This window comes from Equus caballus, chromosome 6, assembly GCF_041296265.1.
Source record: "Equus caballus isolate H_3958 breed thoroughbred chromosome 6, TB-T2T, whole genome shotgun sequence".
Taxonomy (NCBI): domain Eukaryota; kingdom Metazoa; phylum Chordata; class Mammalia; order Perissodactyla; family Equidae; genus Equus; species Equus caballus.
This window is the reverse complement of record NC_091689.1, coordinates 84,238,996-84,266,778: the sequence shown is the minus strand read 5'-3', so window position 1 is coordinate 84,266,778 and position 27,783 is coordinate 84,238,996. Positions and strand designations below refer to the sequence as shown.

Sequence of the window (27,783 nt, the reverse complement as noted above, 5' to 3'; positions counted from 1 at the left end):
TTGAGGACAGAAGGTGTCAGTGAGACTGGGAATCCAGAGACACCCACCCCCTCCAGGCCAGAAGGGGTGGAGACCCAGAGATCTGCACCCCTCCCTCTGGCCCAAAGCTTAGGAAGAAAAATGAATTAGACATTTATTATTCATAAGATATTTATTGTCTACTTGGCCGGGGTGGAGGGAGCCCACAAGCGCAGGGTGGGCACTGTGCTGGCACTGGGGATGGAATGTGATAGTCATGTAGACAGTGACGCTACTCTGGCTGCATGCTGTCCCTTCCCTGCCCTCAAGGCCACAGTTGGAGAGAACAAAGTGAAGTCCAGAGAGATTCAGACGAGGGCAGAAAGAACCAGAGTCACGGTGGACAGACGGATGCCCTCACCTTCAACACACTCCCAGGGCCCAGGAATCCTGCCTCCTAATCTGGAACGTGTGCTTCCCACCGTCCTCCTTCCACAAAAATCACAGCAGCCTAAACTGAGCCAAGTCCAGGCGACTGAGGCAGGGGCCCTGACGGGTGGGGTGAACAGGAGGACCAACAGTGCACATCAGCCTGGGGGTGTAGACAGCGGGGTGCAGCTAAGGCTCTCTGATGATTAGCTCTGTGAACTTGAGCAGGACCCTAGACCTTTCTGGGCCTCAGGTTTTATCAATTGTACAAAGATGGGGGCAGGGGGTACTCTTATCTTGTACCCAGTGCTGTCCTAACTCCTGTAAATATATTATTTCATGTAATCCCCACAGAATTTACCATGAAGTATTCATCATAATCTCTTGCTTACAAGTGAAAAAATTGCAGCACAAATAGGTTAAGCAATTTGTCCAAAGTCAAGGGCTAGTAAGTGGCATGACCATGATTTGAGGGCAGAGAGTCTGACTCCAGAGCCAGCACACACGTCTAACCACTACAGGGCAGCAGCCTTTGTAAAACTAGAATCAAATGACCAGATGATCTCTAAGAGTCCTTCCTGCTCAGACGTTCTAAGGTTCTGAAAGTTGACAATTCTCTGAAGGGCTGTAAAAGGGTTCACTTTTCATAGTCCTTGAACGGAATTCAAAAGGTTTGGCGAGTAGAAAGGAGCAGCAAGAGGGATTGAGGTTAGACACCAGGAGGGACTTCCCAATTATCAGTCGCTGGAAAAAATGACTCAGGGGACACAGGAGGAAACCCCAGAGTCTGCGACCAGAGAGGATAGAGCTGAGCAAGAAAGCAACCCCCTCCTCTCTCACCCTCCACAGCCCACACACCCACCCCCGCCCCTAATTTCGATAAGGGTTGGGGAAAGGGGCGGCAGATTATCTCTCAGGCTTTCTCTCGCAGGTGTGCATGGCGCGTGGGTGTCCACGCACGAAGTCCCTCCTGGTGAGGAGCTCACGCGTGTCTCGGGGAAGTGTTTGCACTTGGGGGCCCTCCTGAGCGTGAGTCAGTGTCTGGCTCTGGCTCTCCATCTCTGTCAGTCTCCTGCCCGACTTTCTGACGCTCCCTCTCAAGGCTTCTCTTTGTCTCTCTCCATCTGTCCGTCTCTCCTGTAGGCTGTCTTCATCTCTGGTACCTCTGTTATCGCCTTTCTTTCTCCTAAGCTCGTTCTCTCCCCCCTCCCAGTGCTCGGCTCCCCCCGCGCCCCCTCCCCGCGCCCCCTCCCAGTGCTCGGCTCCCCCCGCGCCCCCTCCCCGGCCCCCCGCCCGGCCCCCCGCCCGGCCCCCAGCCCTGGCCGCGCTCGCTCGCTCGCACACTCTCTCTCTTTCGCTGTCTCTTACAGGCAGATTTATGGTCAGCCCAGGGCCTTTCATTGGCCAAGCGCTGACAGCACTTGATTTAACGCCGCCTCTCATTGGCTGAGCTTGACAGGCCGATTTACGAGTCACTCTACCATTGGCCGAACGGCCTTGGCCCTGATTGATGGCTCGGCGGCTGCGGGGAGGGGGGCGCAGCTGGGGGGTGAGGCCGCCTTCCCCTCGCCGCCGCTTCCGCCTCCCGCTCCCCTGCTTTTTCTCCTCTTTCTCTCCCTCCCCACGAGGAACTGCGCTCCCTCTACCTGTTCCTACCGCCCTCCTCCCTTCTCTTTCACCCAGCGGGAGGGGAAAATGGGGTGCGTGGGGGGGACTGAAGCCGAGGGGGGTCTGAAGGGGTACACATGGGCGGAGGAGTCCGAGGGGCCGAGTGGGGGTAGAGTAAGGAGAGAAAAGGAGGTTGGAGAGAGCAGGGGAAACGGGGCGAAAGGGGTGAGAGGAAAAAAGGAAGGCTGAGGGAGAGCAAGAGGTGAGGGTCTGACAGAAGGAAGAAGGAGAGACTTTCAAAGGGCGCGGCTGAGGGGCTGAGGCGGGAGGTCCGGGCACCGAGAGAGACTTTCCCAACCTCTCTCTAGACTGAATGAGAGACGGAAATGTCCTCTTCAGACAATGGCTCTGAAAAGGGAGAGGCTTAGAGGAGCAAAGCCAGAGAGAGAGGCGCCATAGAGAGGGGAGAGCTGAGAGGAACAGGGAAGAACTGGAAGGTAACAGCGAAGATAAGAGGGAGGGAGCAGGATGGAGAACTAAGGGAGAAGACAGAACTCAGGTTGGTTTTTGTTTGCGGGCTGGTGAGAAAAGACTCATCCCCAGCGGAACTGGAGAGAGAAACGGCTACTCCTCCTGTCAGTGGAGGCCCACTGGCGTCTGCAGTGGGGACGAGTCAGGCACCTCCCCCAGGAGATGTTCTGCTTCGTCGAGGCTGCACTGGGCTCCGCTCTCCCTGCACCTCACTCCTCCCCCTTGCCCACCTCCCCGGTTAAATTTATGAGTTCAGGGCTGGCCTTCAGGAATTAGGAATATTTATGCTTCTTTGAGAGTGAGGTTTGGAAGGTGATAAATAAGGGGCCGTGGGGTGGGGGGGTGCAGCTAGGGGCTCCTATTTTTAGCGTGGCCACTTTCCCAAGGCCCCCACCCACCAATTCCCTCTCATCCTGAGCCAGAAGAGGGAGCACTGAGGGAGGTGGGGAATGGGTTTCAGGTATCAGGAAGAGGGTTTGACTATCCTGGAGGGCCCCTCAGAGGACTGCAGAGCTTTGCAGCAGAAAGGATTGAAGGCAGAAGGGGGAGGAACTTTCCAAGCATCCTGGCATTCTGATAGCCCCTGGAGGGCAGTTACAGCATTTCTGCAGAAGATGGGGAGAAATGAGGAGAAGCCAGTTTCCCCTCTGTCCGTCTAAGCTCAGTTGCTGAGGAATAGGGGAGAGAAGCCAGGAAATTCAGAGGCAGGTTTCTCTGGCATGTCACCTCCCTCACAGGGAGAGGAAGATGTGAAATCTGCCACCCCCTGCAGACCACAGCCTGGGTCCCTGGGAAAGGAGGCTAGGAATGTGAGGCTCAGGGCATCTCCTAGGAGCCTCAACCTCCAACCTGTCCACCCCCACTGCTGGCTGAGAATTAAAAACTGCCAGGAGTTCTGGATACTCCTTGTCCTCCCTGGGCCTCCAGGAAATGAGGGAGGGAGAGAGGATCTGTCCCGGGGATCCACATGCCTTCTCCAGCCCTCAGCTCCAGCAGCCATGTGTCTGTGACCCCTGGCCCAGTCAGAGGGCTTGCTCTGGGCCTGGGTAGGTAGTGAACAGAGATGGGGGTCCGTGAAAGAAGGGGTGTCTAAAGAGAACAGAGAGAGCTGGGGAAGAGTCGCCCCACCCTCCCTACACACACACACACACACACACACACACACACACACACTATGGCCTTAGCAAGGATGGCCAGAGTACATGTGAACATGTGTGCGCACACACACACACCCCCTAGACTGTGCTGCCTGGAGTGGGAGGAAAAGGGAGGGAGAAAAGGGTCTAGACTGGCCCTTTAAGAGCCACTTAGGGTCAGAAAGCCTGGGCTACAGAGAGGGGAAGGAGCTGATGTCAGAAGACGGATGGGCAGCAAGATGGGGATTGATGCTAATGGGGGAGTTAAAGCTAAGTACCCAGACACTCAGAGGGCAGAACTGCAGATCTGTCTTCCTTATGCTCACACCACCCCCCCCCCCCAAACCAAGGCCGTAAATCTGCCTTCTGAATTGGGGGAAGGGGGAGTGAGGAAAAACGAGATGCTCTCTTCTCCCTTTTCCTGTTTTTTCCTTACCCTGTGCCACCCCCACCCCTCCAGTTCTTTTGTCCTTTCCCAATCTCTCTTCAAAATCCATGACCCCCTTCCCACTAATATTTCCAATTTTTGGCTTTCCATCAGGGAATGGCTTCAGCTTGCAGAAGAACTTAAAAGGAAACCACAAGAAAGTCTCCCTCACCAGGCCTGGGTGGGAATGGGTTGGTGAGATTATGGTGAGAGACTGCTAGCCTGGAAGCTCCCAGTTGCCTCAGTTTCTCTTCCCTCCACCCTCTTCTCACTTGGAGGTAACTCTAGCAGCCTTCTCCCAGGACAGGAAAGTGAAGGCAGGAAGCAGGATGTTGAGTTCCAGGAGCTGGAAGGGGTACAAGAGCTTCAGAGTTGGGTTTGCGGAGGCCTCTGACACTGAGATTCTTGAGGGGCTAGTGGGCCTCCAAGGGCAGCTAGGGAAGCTACAGGAGCTGTCCACTGAAAGATATATGGTCTGGTTTCTCGGAAACTCCTGGATCACACCGTTCCCTCTCGCGAGCACACACCCTGCCTGCTGAGCAGAGACAATTTCTGGCCAATCATCTATTTACTGTAAAGGCAGGGTCCCGAGGCTCCTCGTACCTCTCCAGAGGCAGTGGGAGATCTCAGAGAAGGCCTTCAGAGGGCTGGAGCTAGTAACTCTTGGGGATTTCCATTTCTTCCTTTGCTTCTAAAGGAGACCTTATCTCCCATCTCTCAGGACCTGTAATCACCCTTTTCTCCCCCTTTACTGGCAATCAGGGCCAGTTCTTGAGAAGTCCCTCTATATTAGAGGAAGATCCTCTCCATCTTATCTGTTGCAGTGCTAAACCTGAACTCCTTTCTAGTCCTGGAAACAGTTGGTGCCTGATTGCTCCCTGGTTTCTGAATCCTCCTCAGAAACCATAAGAGAATGACCCTAAGACATCAACCTCATCTCTTCGCTCCTCCCAGAGTTTCCTTCAGAGGCCTAAAATCCCCTCAAAGCCACTCTCTCTGTTTCCTAAGTCTTCAGGGACAAGAGAGAGAGCAAGGTTGGAGTGGGAAAAGGTGGGGGTTGCGAGCAGGGGCCATTGGAACCCAGGCTTCCAGCCTCCCAGCATCTGGCCAAGCACTGCAACCCATCCTGAGGAGGTCAGCCATTGCCCTCAGCCCTGGTCTCTGGCTGCTTCTCTATCCTGGTGATAAATCCTGCCTTTGTCTTCCCTCCAACCCTGGCCCCAGGCGGCTGGGGGTCAGAGGCTGGGGGAGGGGTCAGTGTGGAGGAGGGAGAGATACAAGGAGAGTGGGAGGAGAAGATGGACAGGAGCAGCTGGTGAGCAGGCATGGGGGGTGGGTAGTGAGGGGATAGGGCCTCTTGATTCTACAGACCCTGACTGCACATTCCAGCAGGCCTGCATTCCACGTGAGAAAGCCAGGATTCTTGAGATATGGAAATCCCTTGGAAATGGCCCCTGGAGCATCAGGAATACTGCAGGATGGGGGTTGGTGTGGGGCGCCTCAAGGAAGGAGGCTGCTGAAAGAAATGGGAGAATGAGAATATTGTGTAAATCATCCCTGTCCCCACCACAGACCCCTACATGTGTGCACGTATGCATACAGACAGACGGACAGACAGACACACACGCACACACACCCAAGATTTACAGCCCATCAGCATGAGGGAGCCCAGGAGAGCTGGCCTGCCCCTCGCCTGGGCCATCCCCAGCTGCCTTCTCTTGCTGTGACTTTCCTGTCTCCATCTCTCCATTCTTTTTCTCTGCTCCCAGCCTTGCTGCTCTCTTTGTGCGGGTTTCTCTCTCTCCCAGTTTATGCTGGCTGTCTGCTAACTCTCAGCCTCTGCCTTTTGTCTCTCGGTCACTTTTTCTCTCTCATTGTGCTTCTCTTTCTGTCTTCCTGTCCCACTCCTCCTCCCTCTCCTACTTCCTTGGACTCTCCATCTGTCCTGCCTCTGCTGCTCTGCAGCCAGCCACCTCCCTACCTCACCACTACCCCGAGCCCTCTGTCTGGCCCAGGACAGCAGGGTTACAAGGAGGGACAGGAAGGAGAAAGAGGCTCTGAATCAGTTTCTGCTTTGGTGAGAGGGCTGGGATCATACTGTGTTATGATATGGGATGGGGGGGGGGGGGAGGCCAAGTGACCAAGAGAGAAGCTCAACTAAGGGAGGAGAGTTGAAATGGGAGGGAACAGAGACTGATAGAGAAAAGACACAGAAGGGCAAACACTAAAGAGAGAAGGGAAGGACCAAGGGTTTCCTTTAAGAGTGTGTTTTGGGTCAGTCTGAAGAGGAAGAGCTGAGGGGCATCTACCAAGTCACATTGAGACAGAGATCCAGAGACAGCATCTGGAGACCCAGCCAAAGAAACAAAGATGCGATGCCCACCAGGCAGCCACAATTCTGAGCTCTCTCACCTACCTGGGAAGGTCTCACAGACCTCCTTCTCTGCAGACAGTTGGAGTCCTTACTCACCTCCTCCTCCCCTCCCACTTGCCCTCCCTACCAAGAGAGAATGACATCAGTTCTGGCTGCTACTGTCCTCAGCCTTGCTGATGTACTCTCCCATGGGTGAAACAGAGGTCAATCACCTCTGCTGCACCCATTCTTTCTCTATTCCAGGAGCTGGGGCTTACATAAGCCAGCACCCCTGGGTGGGAGTGGGAGGAGGCCGTACCAGGAAGGCCTCTGTAGAACAGGGTGGAATAAAAAAGGGGGGTGGGGTGGGCACTAGGGGGAGGGAGAGGAGCTGGAGGGGGGCACTTGAGGAAGAGGGGCTGCAGCACTAAATCACCCTGTGGGGGAGCTGTCTGCCTGAGCTCAGTGGGGTGGGGAAAGGATAGACATTTGGGGAGGTGGGAGAGAAGAATGGGGAATCGCCACATCTGGCAGGCAGGTGTCTGGCACTGTTCAGGCTGCAGTCACTTTCCCAGCCAAAGGGGAGGAAGGGGGAGAGGGGAGGAGGGGCTTCCCAGTTTCCCCTGGGGAGGAGGGAAAGGCTCACAAACAGAGAGACAGAGGCCCAGAATCAGACAGAAGGAGACCAAGGGAGGGAGATAATCAGACCCTGCTCCCCATCTCTGCTTCAGTTGGTGCTGGGGATGGGTCTGCTCATAGTGCTGAAAGAAAATTGTTGGCCAGAGGACTGGTAGGCCAGGACACCAGAGTTCCATTCCTAGTGGGAAACAGAGAAGGCAGGAAAAGTTCAAACCAGGCCAGGCTGGGTAAACAAGCTCAGAGAATTCCAAGTTTGAGAACAGGATAGAACTCCATTTTCCACCCTGTCACTCATCAGCATCCCCCAGCTCTCACACTGACACCCCCCACCCCTACCCCAGGGTCAATGTTGGGTGATGAGTAGGAAGATTAGGGTGGTAAGTGTGCACACTGCTTTCCCCCAGTTCAGACAGTCAAAGATATCTAGCCCCCTCGACCCCAACTTTCAATGCAGGACTGCAGGGGTGGTATACCCAAGCATTTTTCTTTTTTCTTATCTGCTGAGGGGGATCTCGGACACAGGTGCCCACAGTAGCTGAGCTGAATTGCCAGGTTCTCACAGAAGAGCAGGCAGGACTGGGTAACTTTCAGTGTCATATCTGGACGCGGGAGAGGCTCTTCCACTCCTGTACCTTCCTTTTCTTATCCTGTCCTATCTGAGGTCCTAATGCAGTCACTCTTAATCCTGGAATTGCAGGCCCACCTTATGAGCAGTAGAGGTGACTGAGGAGACCCTTCAAATTGCAGTGCAGTGGAGGGCTCCCCACACTCCCCCCTCCTTAAAATCTTGCAGAGGAAGGGGGAAAGAAAACCAAAGCATTCTCCTGTCGCCGCGGCAACCATAAAACCCCCAGCTAAATCCATCTTGTGAGCTCACCGCCCCATTAAGATGCAGGGCCAGGCTCTGCGCCAGCCCAGCCACATTCATTTGTGCGAATAAAGGTGGGGGAGGGGGAGGGGAGCAGGCTCTGGAGGGATGGGGAAATGGCGAGAAGAGGTTATTTACACCACCGTCCTGACCTTCTGGAGCAGCGCTGGCTCCGATAAATAACCCGCTCAGCGCCATTTCAGAGCAGGAGTGGGAGGTGCAGGAAGGGAGCAGGGGCTGGAGGAGAGCCCCCACGCAGGTGCGCGTCTCCGGGTTACTAATGGCAGAGGCAGGAGCAGGCAGCTGGCTTTGGGGGTGTGGGGGGGAGAACTCAGTTCCCTGGGACTCCCACTGAGAAAATACCATCCCCACCCCACCCCTGGCGCCAATTTCCAGGCGAGGGGACGGAGAGATGCCAAGGAGGCAAACAGCCCCGTAAATTAGGGATGGTGGGGGAGAATGCTGGGGAGTCTCTGAGGTAGGAGGGAAGAAATATTATAAGATGGGGAGTGAGGGGGGGGCTAGAGGAATAGGAGCAGCTGCCAAAAAGAGAGGAAGAGGAACAGAAACATCACACAAAGGCAGTTTGGAAAAAGAAATCTGTTTTATTTCTCTTAGCACAGAGCAGTATATGAAGGTGGCTACCTCCTGACTCCATACATCTCTTACACAAAAATGCCCCCTCAAATATGCCCTGTTATCCGCCCCACTTCAGTCCTGGAGAATTGGCAGTTAGTGGGTAGGGCAGAATGCTTAAGTCTCAGGACATTTTCTGAGACATTTTTGTGGGAAGTTTTGGGTCAAAGGGAAAGATTAGATCCAAGAGTGGGTGTTCCATCCTCCTCCTGCCTGGGGAAATCCCAATCCCAAAGGTTTTCTGAAGAAAGGCACTTCTCTCAGCGCCCTAGGGAGGGGAAGAGCCCGGACCTACTTACTGCCTGGATGTAAGGCTGAGGCAGAGAGAAAACAGGGTTAAGTAGCAGAGATTGCAGACCCGAGGCAGAGGAGTGAAATGCATGTAAGGGAGCAAAGGGGCCCAAGTCATAAATTCCACCCCCTCCCCAGTTCTGAGCAGAAACTCTTCTTCCTGAGACTAGAATGGAGTTTTAGTTCAGGGACTGGCTCTGCTCCAGGGTAGAGAGAGGACAAGCTAGGCAAATATCCCACGGGTAGTGAAGGTAGAGAGTTAAGGTAGCAGACCAAGAGATGGACACTCCCACAATGAACACTCCACAGACCACAGCAGTTTTGAAGCTATAAGCCAGGATCAGGGTAAGGAATGCAGCTGTGACTGAAATACAGAATTTTATAAGCTCTAGCCCATAAAATTTAAATCACTGCTTCTTCCACTCTGTCCCGTGCCTATGAGCCGTTCCCAGTCTTTTTTCCAGGACTGGAGAACAGGGCAGGAAGAAGGAATGGGAGAAATGCTGAGGCCAGTAAGTGGGGCTGCGGATGAGACTGGACATACCTCTCCTCATCCACACTCATACAGAAAAGAATTCTCTCTCTTCCTCCCTTGCTGCACATATGGGCTGTGGGGATGAAGGCCGGGTAAAGAAGCAAGGGAGGAAAACACTCAGCACATTCTTTCTCCTGCTTTGATCTGAAGTGTAGCTGCAGCAAAGGGCACAGAAGTTGAGGAGAAAATATGGGGGGTTGGAAAGCATGGGAGTATAGTCCATTCTAGAAAGGAAGACGGGGCTGCCCTGCCCTGCATCCAAACCTGCTGGGAGCTTTACTCCCAGAACTGCAAAAAAAGAGTGAGAAGGAATGGGAAGTGTGTAGGAGTTTGAGGGGGGGAGCCACAGACAGGATGAAGATGTAAGGATCTACTGTGATCCCCAAGATGACCCTGAGAGCATGAGTTGGGGGACTGGATGAGAAATCACAGCAGACGTGGATTTTGAGGGGGTGAGGAGCCGGGAACAGTGAGGTCTTCACCGAAGGAGTGACCACTTGATCTGTTCTTTGGCTGACTGCAGCACCTGCAGGGACAAGGGCGGCACTGAGGGGCTTGCTGGGGGGCAGGGTGGGGATGGGGATGGGGGTTCTCCTTCCCCTCACTTGCCTTCCCTGTCCTTAGAAGAATGGCAAATAGAAAATCCCCAAGGGTAGAGGGATGGGAAGAAGCTCTCTAAAGCCCTAGAGGATTGTCAGTTTGGGAAATTCCAAAAAAATTCAAATCCACTGGGGGGATGAAGTGAGAAGAGGTATACCTGGGAGGAGAGAAAAAACTGGGGGTTACTGGGCGTATGTTAAAAAGGGGGGGGGGCGGTTATCACATCTAGATGGACTTCTTGGTGAGAATTCCAAGTCAACAGAAAACCGAATCCCTCCCTTGCCCCCGCATCAGGTAGACAATCTATCTGCAAAGTAGCAGGATGGATCTGCAAAACCTGCATATTCTAGAAAATGCATTTCCAGCTTAGCCCTCATTTGAATAATAAGAGAAAGAGAGAGAGTATGTGCGTGCACACGCACACAGACCATCTGCTTAAGGCAAGCCTCTGCTGGGGAATAAATCACTGAATGAGGCATCAGCCAGGGAGGGTTTGAAGGGTACAGAGCAAGGCTGACAGCCGCTGCTCACAGGAAACTGGGATAGGAGTTGGGGTGGGGTAGGCAGCATTTGACTGCATGAGTCCCAGTTCTCTGGAATAAGAGGGAACCAAGGAAGAAGTGTCTTCAGTCCCTAGTCTCATTCAGACTTGGTGGGTTGGGATGGAATGCTATTCTAGCCTCTTTAGTGACCCAGTCCATCTGGAGAGGAAGAGAAAGTCATACCTGAGACACGGTCTGCTCTGTAAGGGGGACATCTTCACCCTACAGTGGAGAGACAAACATTCGGCGTGGGAGAAAGCTGGAAGAAGACCTGATTGAAGTTTGGTAGTGGAGAAGGAAGAGATGGCCCTTTAAACTGAAGCAAAGGACAGATGCCCTCAACTTCTCAGTCCCTTCTAGGACTAGAACAGCCATAATTTTACTTGGCCAGAGGGACTGTGAGCAAAAAAGGGTCATTTCATCCATCCTCTGTTTTAAGGCAGGAGGTCTTCTTAAAAGATTTATTCCATTCCAAGTAATCAGCAGGTTATCTGATCCTCAACTTGGGGGTGGGGGACCTGATTCCCTAGTCAGAGAAGACCTTCTCTGAATATCAATATCGCTAGGGAAAGGATGAGGGGGAGCCAGGGGTAGTTTAATGGATCCCGCAAGGCCTGATGGGTAACGACAGCATGTTAATTTGAAGAAATAAACTGCTACAACAGCAGCCTGAGAAGAGGAAGGAGGGAGTTGGTGGGGGGACCCTCTCTCTTGCCATATAGAGACATATGTTAGAGGAGAAGATTAAACTATGCAAATAGAGCCCACAGCAGTTAAGGGAGAAGATTTCCCATTACCCGGCACTGTCAGCCTTCACTCTGTGGAGGTCAGAGCCGGGACATTCTGTGAATGGGGAGATTTGCTTTGCTTAGACATCTCTGCACCCTCACAATTTGCTGGTGGACTCTCCCACCATTATCTCCCCAGCAGACTTGGAGCCTTTTATGGTTAACTCAGAGGCCCCTTTCTGATATCACTAGCACCAAAGAAGACTGAGGTTATGGCACATAAGTACTTCCTGATGGAGAGATGTTGTCCTCAGTTGTATAAGACTTTAAAAGACAAGGAAGACACTCCTCTGCCTCAGATGATTGGGATCCATCTCCAAAGGAAGAATAAGCCAGCCTCAAGTTCCTTTATAGTTTCAGAACCATCAATATTAAAGTTTCTTTTACTTCATCCTTGATTTAATAAGTACGCATTAGGGGCGGGCCCTGTGGCTGAGTGGTTAAGTTTGTGCACTTTCCTGCAGCAGCCCGTAGTTTCGCTGGTTCAAATCCTGGGCGCGGACATGGCACCGCTCATCAAGCCATGCTGAGGCAACGTCCCACATGCCACAACTAGAAGGACCCACAACTAGGAATACACAACTACGTACTGGGGGGCTTTGGGGAGAAAAAGGAAAAAAATAAAATCTTAAAAAAAATAAAATAAAATAATAAGTACGTATTAAATGTCCACTCTGTGCAAGGACTGTACGAGATACCAGGTTAGGGACAGATATATGTTCCTTCTGCTTCCCTCCTTTGAGACAATGAGAATTTGAAAGGGAAGGAGACAGCTCTATGTATTCTATAAGCCCCAACTCTTAGATACATTTAGCAGGTCTGGCTGTGAAGAGTGAGCAGGTGGGGGGATGGAGGGGAGCAACCCCAGCTTACCCTTAATGCCACTCGGTGCACCACTTGCTGGGGATCACTCTCTAGGATCACTCTAAAAAGACAAGAAGAGACCATAGTTCACTCTGTCCTGAAGGACCAACTGACTATGGTGATACTCTGCTCACTCAGGCCATTTACCTTAGGACAGGGAGAGTTACCCCAGCCCCTCACCCCAGATCCAGGGAGGTCTGGGCAGGTCAGAGAACTCACCCTCCATCTACGATTTCATCCACAGCCAAGAAGAGCCCCTCCATGTTTTCCAGCAGAGCTCGCTTTTCTACATTTTTCCTGAGTCCCCAAGAGAAGAGAAAAACCAGCCTGTGTGTGAAAGGAATCCTAGAACACTGTCTCAGTTGGAAATCCTAAACTAAACCAATAAATGTCTCCACTAATCACAAAGACAAAGAAGTAAATAAGAAAATAAGAACTTTTTCACTAATCCACTCTAAACCCCTTCCACTCTTATTTGCTGACTAAGGATCAGGAATGTCAGGAAAAAGATTCAAAAAATACAGTCAATTTCTGACAATTCAAGGGTTGATTATCCAGAGCTACTATTTCTTTCCTACCTGCCATGCTGCTGCTCATGATATTGCTCATAAACACTGACATCAGTGGGTGGAAAAAGGAAATAAACAGAGCTAAAACTCAATCTGGAAGTAGTGGGAGGTGGGGAGGGGTTGAGTGCAAACTCTATTTGTATGAAAGCTCTGACAAACCTTCCAAGCCTCTGTCAGCTCTCCCTCCTGCCCCCCTCACCAGCTCTGCTCAGGCCTTGAAAAGAAGCCCAACCAGGGGGCTGGGAACGGTCATGGCCCACATCCACCAGCCTCGGATCCGGTGGTTGGTGCATGTGGCCAGTCACATCCGTCAGTTTGACTCTTTCACTAGATCACTGAAATGAAGTCTGTTCATTCACCTGGCTAAGAAATAAATCATCCCCTTCCTGAGGAAATCTGAGCCATTCACCCTGCTGATTTTGTTGGGCTGAGAGCGCCTGCTGTTCTGCTCCGGATGGCTGTCTGTACTGAGTTCACTGGGGAGCTGCTGGGGGAATGAAGTTCAGGGCCCTAGATGTTTTCCAGAAAAGTATCTTATATCTTTTCTATTGCCCATCTACATGGGAACAGAGGGCTGGTGGGGAGGTGGAAGGGAAAGAGACGGTAAATGGCATATTCTTCCTATTCTATAGAAGGGAAAAACTAAGTGCTAGAAGTGAAAAATCAGGAGTGTTGCCTCTGTTCCCAAGGTACTGCTGTTTCATCTGGGACATTTCCCCATGCCTGCCCTTTCCACACCTCTAATGTAAAGAATGAAGCCCAGGAAAGCACCTTGACAGCAGAGCCACTGGGGGATACAAGAGTAGACACAGAGGTGAAATTCTGCTCCTTCCCATCCCCTTTCTTAAGAGAATTATTCCGTGGGAAGGACATTCTCTCCATCCAGTCCTCACCATCAGTGTGAATTAGTATGAAATAATAAGCCCAACTTCTCAAGGTAAATCAACTCCCTGGAGCCTCTGCTGATCCCCCACAAATCCCTAGGCCTGAAAGATAGTGACTTTCTCTCCCAAACAGATGTCAAGATTGGCCTGCTCACCTCAGCATCTGGCTCAATGAGTCGAAGAGGCAGTTCAGAACAGCCATAAGCATCAGCTGTTGGGAGACAGAAGCAGCAGAAGGATAAGGTTCAAGGCCCTGAAAGCTGCTACCTGAAAACAAAACTCTCTAATTCATTAAGCATCAAAAGACACAGGCTTTCATAAAGGACTAAAAGAATAGGGTGGAAGTGAGAGCAAAACAGGAAGAGGACCTGTGGTTTCTCACAGAAATAAATTCTGCTACATGATCCCACAATTTGAGGCAGACTGCTCAAACAGAACTTTCCTGTCATAGTCCTCTATGTGCCTTTACCAATTGTATATGTGTTACCTGATGTCTTAGGTAGAGAAATCATTAATCAAGCAATAGCTGAGGTCAGAGAGTCAGCTGAAAGAGCGTGGGCTTTGATGTTAAACAGATCTAGGCTTAAATCCCAGCTGAGCCATTTCTAGATGTGTGACCTGGGAAAGTTATTAGGTTGAACCACATGAAACTGCCACTTTTGTAGTTTATCAGTGGTCAAATACAAGTAATTTCACAGGTTCTTCATGGTTCGGTTTCCTCATCTATAAAACAAGGGCACTAATGCCCACAACTCATAGAACTGCTGAAGGTTTAAATAACAATGACTTACAGCAACAAGAGCTCAGGCTCAGAGTTGGTTCTCTCAAACTTTTACTTTTGCTTCAAATTATGTAGGGACTTATTTTTACTTCTCTACTCTCCTAGAGGTTGCTACCTGAGGTAAATGGCTCTTCCTGCATTTAAGAAACATGTCAGGACTACGTCAACAGTATTCTCAAGTGACCCATTCAAAATATATGGCTTCAACACGACACAGAATGTTGGCTAACCAACCCAAACTCAGTCAGGTGTGGACCCTTCACAGCAGGAGCAAACATGCCCCCAACCTTGACCACACCTCAGAAATCCATTTTAAAAAACAACATCCAGGGAAGGCCATTGATATTATATGTTAGTATGTATTAAAACAGATATTGGTGTCTCCCACATGGAGATAAAAGAAAGATCTGGAAAAACGTCCATTCTAGGTTGATTCCTTTGCCTAGGCCATGTTTGTGAGGCCAGCAGGGATGTCTGACAAATTCATTAGCTCAGTCAGAAGCCAGAGGGACATGGCACTCCTAGGGCCCAGAACCAGTAACTGTGTCCTGCCTGTGGTTTAGGAAGTAGGATCAGAGACAGCAAAGAGGGCTGGGGATTCTCACCTCATTTTCATAGGAGCTGCCAATCACATAGAAATAGAGATCGATACTGCTTTTGTATACCACGGTCAGGCCTTCCAAGAGGGCAATTTCACCTGGGAGTGAAAAGGTGGAAACAGTGGGCAGCCTGAGACAAGGAAGTAGGACAGAAGGAGTTACCATGAACTCCTGGTACCCAGCTATTTGGGGCTGAGGTAAGGTAGGTCATAATGACTCCCAAAGACTGAAGTTGACCTGCTTTTTCTTTTCAGGTGGTAGCAGAAGAAGGGAAGAATAACTTTGGGGGCATCTAAATGTATCTTCTCCTCTAACCACCCTCCTCCCCCCATTACCCGTATTTCCCTCCTTGTATATGAGACAGGATACTAGTCGATCCTTCAGAGGTGAAAATGCAGAGCGGTCACCTTTACAGACTTCCATTTACCTGCCCTAATGGATGCGGTACAATAAGCAGAGCTGCAGTTAAATTTGTCAAGTGAGGCTCATAAATCCAGGGACTAGACAGGTAGCTAACAGCCAACCTTCCAGCACGGTATTCCCGCGTGAGGTACACTCACCTCCCCATTACATTTCTGAAGAGTTTATTATATGAGGGGAGGAGGGAAAAAGAGAAAAAGGAGGCAGAGTCATTTTATCCTTTCTCCGCAGTCCTGCCGCCACCCGTTCCCCACCACGGTTCCCCCAACACAGGGAGTAGTGAAAGGAAAACCACCTACTGTCAGTCCGATGAGTCTTGTTGAAAATGTTCTTCTCAAAGGCCTTTTGCTCCTTGACACTGGGGTAGGTGTCGTCATAGTACTGATCAGAGGGAAAGAAGACAGGTTGGGTCATCAGAGCTGGGAGTCCAGAATGATTAGTGACTGTGTTTTGCCCTAGATCTTGGATTTCTCTCCTTCAAGGCTTGGGGTGAGGGAGAAATAGTGACATGAAGGAGGAAGAACTATAGAGGCAGAGAATGGGCAGTGAGTAATCAAATATAAAAAAAAAATTTTAAGGACCCTGCTGTAAGCAACCCCACCTCACATTTCTAAGACTGTAAGGGCAGAGGCCTACCAGCCCCGTGACGAGGCTCTGCCTGTCTGCATTCTAGGACAGCAATCCTGAGACCATTCCCCTCAAGTGCTTCCTAGGAGCTACCCCCTCAGGGAGCAGTGCTAGAGAAGACAAAAGGCACCAGAGGCACAGAGCACTTCTTTCAGACCCTCACTCACTGTATGAAGCTTCAGAAGGGGGAAAGGCTGCAAAAACCTCATCTAAAGAAAGGCAAGCCCTCCCCGATGCTCTCATATCTTAGCTTTCTTTTCTGCAAACCGAAAGAAGCAGGAGGCAATCTACCACATTGCTGAGCCCACTCCCAAGTTCTCCCTGGCACAGGGGCGGACATGCAGGCTGCTAAATCGCTCTGCTCTTTAGGGGCTAATCCGTCGCAGTCAGCTGAAGACCTATGACAGGTCTGGCATTTAGTAACTGGATAACTGTTTCAAAAGGTGTCCTGCATAGTTACATCCAATTACAGGGAGGAACAGCTGGTGAATTCTAAACTAATCTCTACCTGCTGATTGATTTATGCTATGCTCACCCGGAGTTAATACACCAGGGACAGAAAAAATTTCTACAGGAGGGGGGCAATATGGAGGGAGAGGAGAGGGGTGTCCTTTCTCCTTTCTTTCAATAGATCCAAAGTTAGAAACGTCACACTGGGGAAGTCAGGAGGTAACAAGCTTGGAGGTGACTGCAGACCTAAGGCTAGAACCCTGGAACTGCAAGAGAATTCCCTGGAAAAACCCAGGCAGGGTGACAAGGTGCAAGGGAAAGGGAGTGTGGGCATGGGCAGGCTGCTTCTCAAATCTAGACACTGCTTTGTTCAGAAACCAAGGTTCCAAACCTGTTCCCTGCTCTGCTGCTGACAACAGTGGAAGTCGGAGTCTGAGGATGGCAAGAGGGAAGCAGGGGACTAAGAGACAGAAGCAGTTGGGATTGTCCTCTGGAGTAGTCGTGGGAAGGTAGAAGAATTCTTAAAATTACAGTATCGAGGAATATGAGTTAATAGAGTCAGTCCCAAGACCCAAATCTCAGAATAAGTCTTTGTCTTGTTCCTAACTAACATGAAAGGGAATCTCACCTTGGCAAAAAGTCGATCTCCATCATTGTCCAGAATCAGGATGGCTTTGACAGTATACAGGGAGGGTTCCTGAAGAGATATGAACATACCTTCAGTCCTGAAGGCTCCTGCCACCACTAGCAAACCAGATACCTTCCCCTAGTCCCACTGGGGCTGCAAGGGGGTACAGAGGTGCCTCTGTACGTCCCCTATCCTAACCTGGTTAGATTTTGACATTTCCCACTGAGAATGACCAAGTGGTGAATGAACTGAAGCAAGGGAGAGGGCATTTCAACAAAGGACTCCAGAGCAGCAACAGTTTCTCTGAGCCAGATTCACAGAGGGCTTAATCAAGGTAGGTCATGCTGTTACTTCCAAATATTATGCGACAGTTATTTTCCAAATTACCCTCCCTCCCTGGTCTCCCATACACAGGTGGGTATGGAATATGACCAGATTAATTAAGAGGCACTGCACGAGGCTATTTGAAAACAGGGTTGAATGCTCTAGTGTACTTGGAAGTTTCTGCAGTCCGGATGCAGTAGTAATGCAGAGGCATAAAGCAAGCCTTCCCTAAACCACCCACACACTGAGCAGAGGGAAATTAGCACGCATGTGCGCGTGCACTCACACACACAGACACACCAGTTCTGAATGCAGCCCAGTGAGACATCCATCTTCCAGGACTTCCCTATGATCCCAATTCCTCTAGTATACCCCCGACCACCACCACTCAACTTGCCAAGGCAAAAACCAATCTGAATTTTGGGAGAGTTAAGCAGTAAGAAGAGGATCCATCTAAGAAACACTCTGTGGTGGGGGTGGGGGGGCGGTCCTAGAGATAACGAGCAGGAGGGGAGTGTTCTAAAGGAATCACAGCCTCAGCCTTAACCGTTACACACAAACTCAAACAACTGCAGAGCACATTACTTTGCAAAAGATCCTCTACTCCTGCAACTTCCAGGGAGCCAGCGAACCAGGAGAGGAAGAGGAAGGGGGGAGGCAGTGGTATGTGGATGGGAGGTGTCTGCAGGCTCACATTCTTTGACTTTCTAACCAACATTCCTTACCATTGCTATCTCTGCCCTGTGCTATGAGACAAGGCTGTTGCCTTGCTACCCCTCTTTCCTGGCCTTACTTAGAGAAACCGCCAGTCCTCCCAGGGGAGGGGCCAAACATATTCTCCAAGCATGCGTTTAACAAAGACCCAAGAGTGAGGAGGAAAGAATCATTGCCAAGGATCCAGAAACTGCAGCCTCTACAAAGGTAAACTGTCCCGTGAGCCTCCAGGAGCTTTACGATCCCATGCAAAGAACCAACCCTAGCTTGGCGAGCTAAGAATGAGAGTAAAGAGAACCTTGTCTTTTGACAACACGGTGATGAAGACTGTAAGCTTTCCCCACTTGAATTCTTTAGGACAAAAATTTCTGTGTCTTGTTCACTGATTTATTCCAAGTTTCCAGAACAACGCCTGCCACATACTTAACTCTCAATATTTGCTGAATGATTCTGAGAATAAATGAAGCTGGGGAAGAAAGTAAAAATTTTTTGATGCAGTAAGCATCTAGGGGACCCTCTTATAATTAGAGTCCGCTAATAGCATAGGGAGATTTTCTGGTGTGGCCACTTTGGGTGCTATTACTACCAACTTCTCTCTCCGCTGATAAACACTCCTTAGAGATGCCCAACCTATATACTTTTCTCTCTGGAATAAACACTCTCTCAACCTAAGGGACTCTGTGTCTAGTAGCAGGAAGTCCTCTAGCGTCCATCTAAAAGGTCACAAATAGAGCATCTTTCCTAACTCCTAATTCCCCACAGAAAGATCTTCCCATAAGGCAGACTCAATTCAATAGCAAGTTGGATCCTCAAATCACTAAAAGCGAGACACCAATGAGAATGAGTCTCCTTAAAAGAGGAAAAGAAGTCCACAGGGAAGAAAATTTAGATGAAATCATTTTTCCCACAACCTTTTCCCTGGAAATCTTTGGCTCTGTTCCTCTATCCACACTCACAGAAATCTTAGAGAGCTTCCTAATGGTTTATATTGGGCATTGATATGGCAGAGGTAACTGGTTGTTGCAGCCATAGAGTCTGGCATCTCTAGAAAGAATAGGATCACAAAGAAAAGAAAAACACTTATGGCCACCAGCGAAATAGGAGAGTGAGACAGTGTCCTTTGTGAGTGCCTAAAACAGCTGGCAAAGAGAGAAACAGATTCCTGGGTTCTGCTCCTGGCTCTTTTCATTGGCTTCCTAGGAGATGTTTTCAAGGAAACCCCCAAAATAGAAACACTGGATCTTCTTGGGAAGGATAAAAGACAGGCAAAGGAAGGCAAGGAGAAGACCAGATCTGACTTATTAGAGCTCTTAAAGGGGCAGGAAGGGACTAGAGAAAAGGCTGGTCATTTAAAACTTCCAAAGGAATAATCACACTAAATAAAGCTGAGAATTTAGGCAAGAGCTTAAATGCTGCCTTAATTCTCCACTCGGCTGCGGCTGGATCCTGCAGCTTCTCCTTTACTTCTCCTGCCACCTCCTGACTGTAGCTGGTTCCACTTCGGCCTAAGGCCTTCAGCTCTCTGCAGAGGGGAGGGCCAGGAGTTCCTCACATACCATAAAACCAGCCAGTTTAAAGGCTCCAGAAACCATTACTGATAATGTAATTTCATTTTAAGTTTTTGCAAAGGGCAAGTTTATAAACAACTCCCAGCTATTGAGAAATAGGCTTCCTGGACAATGGCCTAGGCTTAAACTTGTAACACATTAAGTGATGATTATTGAGAAAGAACCTATAAGCTTTGGGCCATGTTCAAAAGATTCAAAAGGTCTATTCTACCCTCCCACTCCCAAATGGGTAGCTGCTAGAAAGCTTTCGAGACAAAGTTCTGTGATGCACTGACTTTCAGAGAGCCACAGCCTGAGTGTATAACAGAACTTCACCTCAAATGCTAATTGTGCCTGGAAATGACGTATAGGCAGATTGCTGTGTGGGAGGTTGGGTGGCTCAGACAGATTTTCAGGTACATTTTTATTATCAAAAAAACTAGACTGGACTCCTCAGAGAGCTGAAACAACACCGAACAAGTAACTAGCCTGCTGCAAGGGAATCTCTGCTCTCAATCAGGGGCTTCTGCAGCCTGGTGAAAAACATCAACATCTCCCAGTATGCCCTCCCCCAGCACACAGAGGACCAGAGGGGAAGAGTCATTCCTAGTGCTGCCCCCTGTGGGCCTTCGGATGACTTGCAGCTTCCTCAGGATTACAGGCATTAGCAAAAATATTAAAAAGGCAGCTGTGGATAAAAGCTATTTGTGTGTCTTGTAAGTTAAACTAGGAGAGATGGGCTCTGAAAAAGCACTGAATTAAGTCTGTTCACACTGTATACAGTGAGAGGACACTCTGGGGTAAGATCGCGGTATGCTACCAGAAGAGGACTGAGGGAGTGTTAGGAGCAGGCAGACAGGATATTTGGGGGCTATGACTAATTACTTTATTTGATTCATTTGGGGGTGGAAGAAGGGGACCAAGAAGCCTTTGTGGAGTTAGAGGATGCTATCCACAGAGCTGAAAGGGCGTAAGAAAGAATCTGTTTGAGATTCCTAGAAAGTTCTTCATTTTCCACTTATAAAGAAATCTTTATGGACATGCCAAAAAGTAGTACCCTGGCTTGGCAATAGGACTTGATCACAAGAAACATGATGCTCTTCCCTCAACTCTATTTCTAAAGTAAAACCAAGAGAGTAAAGACTAGAAGGAGAAATTCCAAGATCCCACTCCCAGCTCCACATGGCTAAGCAGGTATTTTGCTCCCTGACTGTGCCAATGTCCTTAAAATAAAAAGCTCCTCTGGGGTTGAGAGCTCCAATTTGCCAGCCACAGGCCTAGGGACTTCAGATAAAAAGAAGAATTAGCTAAGGGCTTTGACAGGGAAGCACAATTTTCACATATTACCCAGGGTTTGCCTAGGTTCAAGCACAGCTCTGGAAAGACAAGGAGCCACAGGTACCAAAGAACATTAGCCAGCCAACATGAGACCAAATATTGGTTAAAAAGAGAAAAATGAACATGTCTTAGGAAGGAAGAACTGATGGCAGGAAGAGACACCTAGAAAGAATCTTCCTATGTGACACAGATACAAAACGTGAAAGCACAGTCACCAAGAATTATGATGCTACAGGAGAAAATGGGTCTCTAAACTCCTAAAATCCTTATAGTCTGGATCAGTCCTTAACTCAAGTTCTACCTTTCTCTGGGACTCAGCTTCCTCACCAGAGAAATGAGAGGTTTGCCCTACATCAGTTAAAGTTAATACCTTTTTTGAGTTGCAGCAGACCCCTCTGATAAGTGGATGAAATCTATCAACCTTGTTACCAGAAAAATACACATTCACAAATTCTTATGATTTCCAGGAGTTCATAGAGCTAGGTTAAGAATTAAATGAGATTCTCTCTGAGGATAATAGGATGGGATGAGGAGGAGAGGAAAAAAGGGGAAAACAAGTGATACTTTTGTAAATCACCCCATCCTCTGTCTGGCACCAAATGACTTCAATAAATATGTGTGTGGCCTTCATAAATTAATAAGTATGATTGAGAAAACTAACATAGCCAGCAGGGGGAGCAAAGGTCAGCACCAAACCCCTCCAGCTTTCAATGACTAACTTTGCTGGCTATGAGATAGGCAGGACAAAGAGAACCAAGCCCCAAGCTCTTCAGGAATGCAAAGTTTCAGGTCCTTTCTTAAAATTCAGAAAGCCTGTCCGGAGAATTTTTTGCCCAGGGGTCACACAGTCCCTAATTCTTCAACTATTAAGGAAGTGAAAGAATTACAGAAACGTGGGACAAAGCAAGCAGCATTGCTGGGAAGAGAGAGGAACTGAACAAGAAGAAACCAGGGTACTCCACACCTGAGGCCTGAGAGCAACATTAGAACTTCCGGTCTTCCCAGTTTGGTAATCCAAGAGCTCTCATTTTACTATCACTCAGCAAAGGGAAAAATCAAACAGGGCTAGATCCATTTCTGATGAGTCCTTGGTCATGATTTGTATGATGATTTATTTCCCATCCACGCCGGCCCTCCCACGAAAAAAAGCTAGTCTCTAAAAGATTGAATTGACAGCCTGTTTGTTCATTTTTCAGTCTATTTGCTCCCTCAAACCAACCCCTGAGACAGAATTGCTATCTTCTCCCCCAGTTTTAGTCTCCCTCTAAAAACTACATAAATAGAAAAGGAATTGCAGAAAATCAGTAGACAGAGCTATCCAGGTCAACTAGCTGTGGACAGGATATCTGCTTTGATAGTGGGAAAATTAAAAAGCCAAATAGGGTTCAGGGTTCACAGGGACACAGGGTTCAGGGGCAGTATGTATGACTTAGGTTACACAACAGGAAAGACTTCCTGAAGAGATGGGGGTGGTCAAACACCAGAAGAAGTGACACAAGCTACGGAATCTAAGGACAGAACTCCTCTAACAATCTGATCCGAGAGAAAGCCTGTTCTTTGAAGAATCAGGGGAGGCAGAATGTGAGAGGGCCTTTGCCAATATGGGCATCTTATAACGGACATGGACTCAACCTCCCAATCCATCTTCATCAGCTGCCCATGGGCACTCTGCCTTCCGTCCCTAATTACTCCAGCTGAAGTGGGTAGGAGGGCACTGATTCTTTATTCCTGTTCTACCCTTTATTTGCTTCTCTAGTTCCCCTTTCCATAACTAATTTTCCTGTCAATATCCTGACTCTAACCAACTCATGTCGATGATGTAAAATAAAAAATAGTAGCAAATATCTAGATGAAAAAGACCCTAAATCTGCCACTAGGCTCCCTCAAATATCTGGATAATTGCATTCATTCTCTGCCTCCCAGGTAAGACTTCTCAAGGGTCTGGCTTTCTTCACATGGAGGCCCCCTCCTCCTCTTCTGACCATGTGACAGTTCCCCCAGACCTTTGATATAATTTATACCTTGCCGGGGACCAACTCTTTCCCACCACTGTGAAGGAGAGGGAAAAAATATATATAAATACGTCGGAAATCTATAACGAGGTCTTCTTGGAGGGCAAGACATGGAGAGAGTTAGAAGCAGCGTCAATTGCTCTTTGGGGGTTTTAGTTCAAGCCGAGGTCTGCTTCCAGCAATCAACCATTAAAACAAGCCAGCCAGAGTAACAGCACAGTTTATTCTGATCATTTAATTTGAAGTGTCAATAAATTAAACTTCAATCAATTAAACTAGGTGTGCAATAACCCAGATGGACACTCCGACACCAACATAATCACAATAAAAATTTTTATGGCTGCCAGGGACCTCACCGGGGGCAGTGCTGGCACTGCTCACGCCCTAGCTGAGAAATATATCTCCACAGTGCAGGAACGAGGAGATTGCTTCTCCTAACGAAATGGAGGGCCAGGCACCGGCAAGGACGCAGCTGGGAGAGGGGCACGGGGGACTGCCAGGAACGATATGGGAGTGCTTTGGGGGCTTAATGTAATTGATACCTTTGCCCAGAGCAGAGGGAGGGGGCATTTAGGCCAAGTACCTCTACTGTTAGTGCCAAAGGAATTTAACAAAAGCCCCATTAAGATGATTCAGGAAGCGAAGGCCATAGAGCAAAATCAGGTTTTAAGAGTCATTGATGTATTCTGCATAGTTTCCTCCTCCATATACACACATGTTCTTGTGCACTTCGGATGCCCTGGTTTTTGAATGAGGCTTAGACTTCTGGATTTGGTCAATGTTTTAGGAGAAAAATGTTATTTAGGGGAAGAGAAAGGATAGAATTAAGAAGTCTAGTCTGTAAAGCGATGGAAAAGCACTCAGAAAGTGAATCCAGAGAGGATTAGGAAAAATGAAACCTATGAGGAAAGATTTAAGAATCTAGACTGCTAGAGTAATTCCACTTTGAGAAAAAAAGGTAAAGAGAGGAAGGGGATAAGTCATTATCTTTAAGATTCCATGTGTTATTAATGGAGAATGGTGGCCTGCAGAGAGCCCTCTCCATTCACAGCTAAAGAAAGGGAGAACTAGCAGAAAACAGCAGGAGAGAGGAAGCTGAGTCCAAAAATGCAGGCTGGGTGCATTATCATCAAGCACTACGAATAGAGACAAAAGGGTCTCTTTCCTTACAGACTACAAGAAGATCTGAGAAAGATTAGACAAATCTGCTTGAAAAGCTAGGACCGGATTACTTAATTCAAGAAAGAAATGTGACCCACTGTAAAGTATCTAAATGAAGGGAACCTACTGATATTTAGAAATTCCCATAATCAGATCAAATTTCGATTGATGGTTCTTCTTGACCCCCCTCTAGCTTACCCTTCTCTTCTTCTCAATATCATATGGCTGTGTGTCTTGCAGAGGTGAGGACAGAAAAATATGCTTTGATCAGATTTCCTCAGAGGTCCAACCAAACCAGGAAATAGAAATGTGAAAGGAGGAAGCATAAAGGAACTTTAGAAGGTGTCTGTCCTCTCTAAAGCGTGGCTTGTTAAATACTATCTGGCCAGAGTAAACGCCTTAGTTCACCACAGAGCTAAGGTAAGATCCAGGAATTCCTCATGCTTTTCCTAATGAAGATGGTGACCTAAGAATAAGGAGATGCAGTTGAGTAGACAGAGGAGGTGATGAGACTAAAAGGAGCAGTGAGGAAGCGTGATTATGAATCAGATGAAACTAAATTTTGTGGGCCAGAATGTGAGTCTAGTGAGAAAAGAAATAAAAATTTAGGAAATATCACCTGATTCTCAACTAGGGTTCTTCATCTGAACCACTGAATACCGAAAATTATTTAAATAACTATTTTCTCACTTCTCCCAAGGATGGTACAAAGAATGTATTTGTGGATACAGAGGAAGGACGTTGATTCATTACCTACAATGAATACCTTAGAGCATTAAGGTTTGTTTCTCTCCTGGAACTCCAGTTGAGAAGGGCTGGAATGGTGAGAAAGGTATGTAAATTCTGGGGGCCCAAAATATATTCAAATTGTAAAGAGCAAAAAAAATATGTTGCACAGAGCTGACACAGAGGAAGGAAATACCAGTTTAATATCCTAAGAACCCTGGAGACTAGCCCAAGAACTGATAAATGTTGGCACTTTGTCCCCAACAAAAGTTTTATATAACTGACAGCTGAAAGTACAGTTTTGCATACTGAAGAGGTGGAAAGCCCATGAGAAGATAACATCAGAGAAAGACTTCATCTGGGAGGACTAGGAATCAGAATCTAATCCTAGTTTTGACACTGTGCTTCCTTGAGCAAGCTCTTTTCCCTAGATCTGAATTTCCCCTAACCCATTACATAGGTTCCTCATGACAAAGAATCAGTCTGTTTTTTAAAGCAAAGTTCAGGGGTACCTGACCAGGTTAGCAAGAATCTGAATGCAGCATCTTAGGTACAGATCAAAACGAATATAAGCAAGAAGCAGGTTAAAACAGACTTCACTGAGGAAGCAGAAACAGAGAAATGAGGTAAGAGAAAATGTAATAGAAACTTTCACACCTAACTTCCTCAACTCATCAGTACACACAGATCCCTGGTTAAAAGGGCTCCCCAAACATCATCTCTCTCACTCCTTACCTCTAAGCAGGCTCCCTTCTAAACAGATGTAGGGAGCAGTCTAAAAATTTCTAAAAACTTCCAAAGAAACCAATTCCCTAGAATTTCTCCCAGTCTGTTAACTGTTTAAGAATACTGGTTAACTGCCTGGTACAGAAAATATCTTAGTAGATACTACTCAGATTTTAAGCTTTCTACCTAGACTTGACTAACCCACAGGATGAGAAGGAATTCTCTCTATCTTTGCCATTTTGAAAGAGGAGAATTGAAAGCTGTATTCTCTTTAACCTGATGAGGATTGGGATATGTACACGTATTAGAACTGAAGGAAAAATAAGAGAAAAAAGAAGCCCGGAGCTCAACTCAAGGAAGGGGCTGGGAGCTAAAGACCTACACACACGGATGTTAACAACCCCAAATCGCAAAACAGGGCACTTTCGAGAGAAATGCTGTGGTCCAGTTCTAAACAAGGGGTTACATTCTTTTATTTGTTTAAACAAGCAAAAAGGATCATATGGACAAGGGAGCTAACACACTCCTTTAGCCACTAAAATTATCATGTAAGCAGAAGGAGAGTTAGCATCTCAGATCCTACAATGAGAATTCCTAAAGTTTAAATGGGGAGGGAAAAGGAGAACAGAATAATGAGTCTGGAAAAATATTCCACAATCCACGCTAATTCTATCAGGTATTCCAGAACTTTGATGGAATACTGATTCTTTATCATGACAAATCTACATAAAAGGGATTAACAGAAACCGAAGTAAAAAGAAAATAAGTTTTTGAAGGAATGTGACGGAATTATCAACGGAGAGTCAAACTGTGACAAGCATCAGGGGGAACCTGTGATGGCAAACACCTGCCCTCTATTTTTACAGTTTGGGGCGAGTTTGGAGGTTTGGGGAAACTCAAATCAGGGTATCATCCACAACGCTAGAATCAGGGGAACCTGAAGGACCCCAATCCAGTGTGCTTATGATCCTGTGTTCCAAAGACTCCACGTGCTCCCTTCAACTTTCCACCGACTCTGCCCTCTCCCCGGCAGAGCTTCCTACTTCAAACCGAGGCTTTAGCTCCTGCGCTAGGCCACACGCTTATTCCACGAGCCAGCAGAACCTTCACTCCCCGAGGACTACCCGGAACTCCCCTTTCTCCCCTCTCCCAGTCAGGCTAAACCCCGACTCCCGGCCCCTGTGGACACCGCAGTATCTCAGCTGCGCCCCCGGCTCCTACCAAAATCAGCGCCTCCATCTTGCCCCGCAGCTGGTGCCGACGTGGAGCAGCAAAAGCAACGCCGCCGCTGATTGGCCCTACGTCCTCGTGAGACCCCCGCCTAGGATGAGGGTTATTGGACTACCAGATGCCAGCTATTGCTTTCTTGACCAATCAGAATACTAGGCTGCTTAGCGGCAGCATGGAGCCCAACCAGAAGGCGCAAGTATTTGATTGTCAGTTTAAACACTCAATAAAACGCCAAAATCTTAAGACTGAATGGGGCGGGAGGGTCAGTGGGGCGGGGTTGTTTCCATGGGGAACAGAGGAAGCGATTATTAATTTTCAATTGGCTGGGGGAAGGACACGTGATACTGTCCGGCTGATTTAGTAACTTTAATCCGCACTCCCTTTAGGGGGCGCTATGTCTCCTTAGCCCTTAACACTGGCTGCGCCCGACAGAATCCTAACCTAATCCTCATTCCAAGAGCCCCCGTTAGGTCCCTGATAGCCATGGTTGCTTTGGCAAACACTGCTAGCTCTCCCCTCAGATTCTCTCAGGTCACTTTAGCATCCTCACAGGAAGTCTGCACGACCTTAGAGTAAAGCCAAGAGATGCCCAGCGTGTTAAGTAGATAAACTAAGGCCGGCAGAGGTGGATTGCTGAAGTAGGGATCTCCCGAGCGTGGTGTCCCAGGCTTTGCTGGGCCTAGGGAAAGACAAGAAGCCAGTGAGTTTCTAAAAGCAGATTTTTCTTTGGCCGGACATGAAACGGGATGTTAGAACTTTGGAGACCAGAGAGGAGAGAGTAGGAGGGACAAAGGGGTAAAGGGTCCAGGATAAGGAAGGGTATAGGGAGCAGGGTCTGCGGT

General features: G+C 48.4%; 1 protein-coding gene and 1 non-coding gene across 3 annotated transcripts; both read right to left on the bottom strand.

The window, feature by feature from the left end:
* Positions 1-8,534: 8,534 nt before the first annotated feature.
* COPZ1 (COPI coat complex subunit zeta 1) lies at positions 8,535-27,037 on the bottom strand. 2 transcript variants are annotated; one of them, XM_001504569.6, is made up of 9 exons: positions 26,933-27,037; positions 17,164-17,232; positions 15,758-15,839; positions 15,045-15,136; positions 13,814-13,869; positions 12,425-12,502; positions 12,215-12,266; positions 10,737-10,775; positions 8,535-9,937 (listed from the first exon to the last, which is right to left on the bottom strand). In XM_001504569.6, the coding sequence occupies exons 1-9, from the start codon at positions 26,948-26,950 to the stop codon at positions 9,890-9,892; spliced, it is 534 nt and encodes a 177-aa protein (XP_001504619.1). In that variant the 5' UTR covers positions 26,951-27,037; the 3' UTR covers positions 8,535-9,889. The 2 variants fall into 2 exon arrangements, with proteins under 2 accessions (XP_001504619.1, XP_023499485.1); XM_023643717.2 differs by having other exon boundaries at positions 8,535-10,168; positions 26,933-27,023.
* MIR148B (microRNA mir-148b) lies at positions 20,012-20,094 on the bottom strand. Its single transcript, NR_032853.1, has one exon. It is a non-coding gene; the product is annotated as a microRNA mir-148b (primary transcript).
* Positions 27,038-27,783: the final 746 nt, after the last annotated feature.

Coding starts and splice junctions, on each gene's coding strand:
- COPZ1 (XM_023643717.2), bottom strand. Junction 15,840..17,163: donor GAGATCGACTTTTTGCCAAG/GTGAGATTCCCT, acceptor CCCTCTGATCAG/TACTATGACGACACCTACCC. Junction 15,137..15,757: donor CAAGACTCATCGGACTGACA/GTAGGTGGTTTT, acceptor TTTCACTCCCAG/GTGAAATTGCCCTCTTGGAA.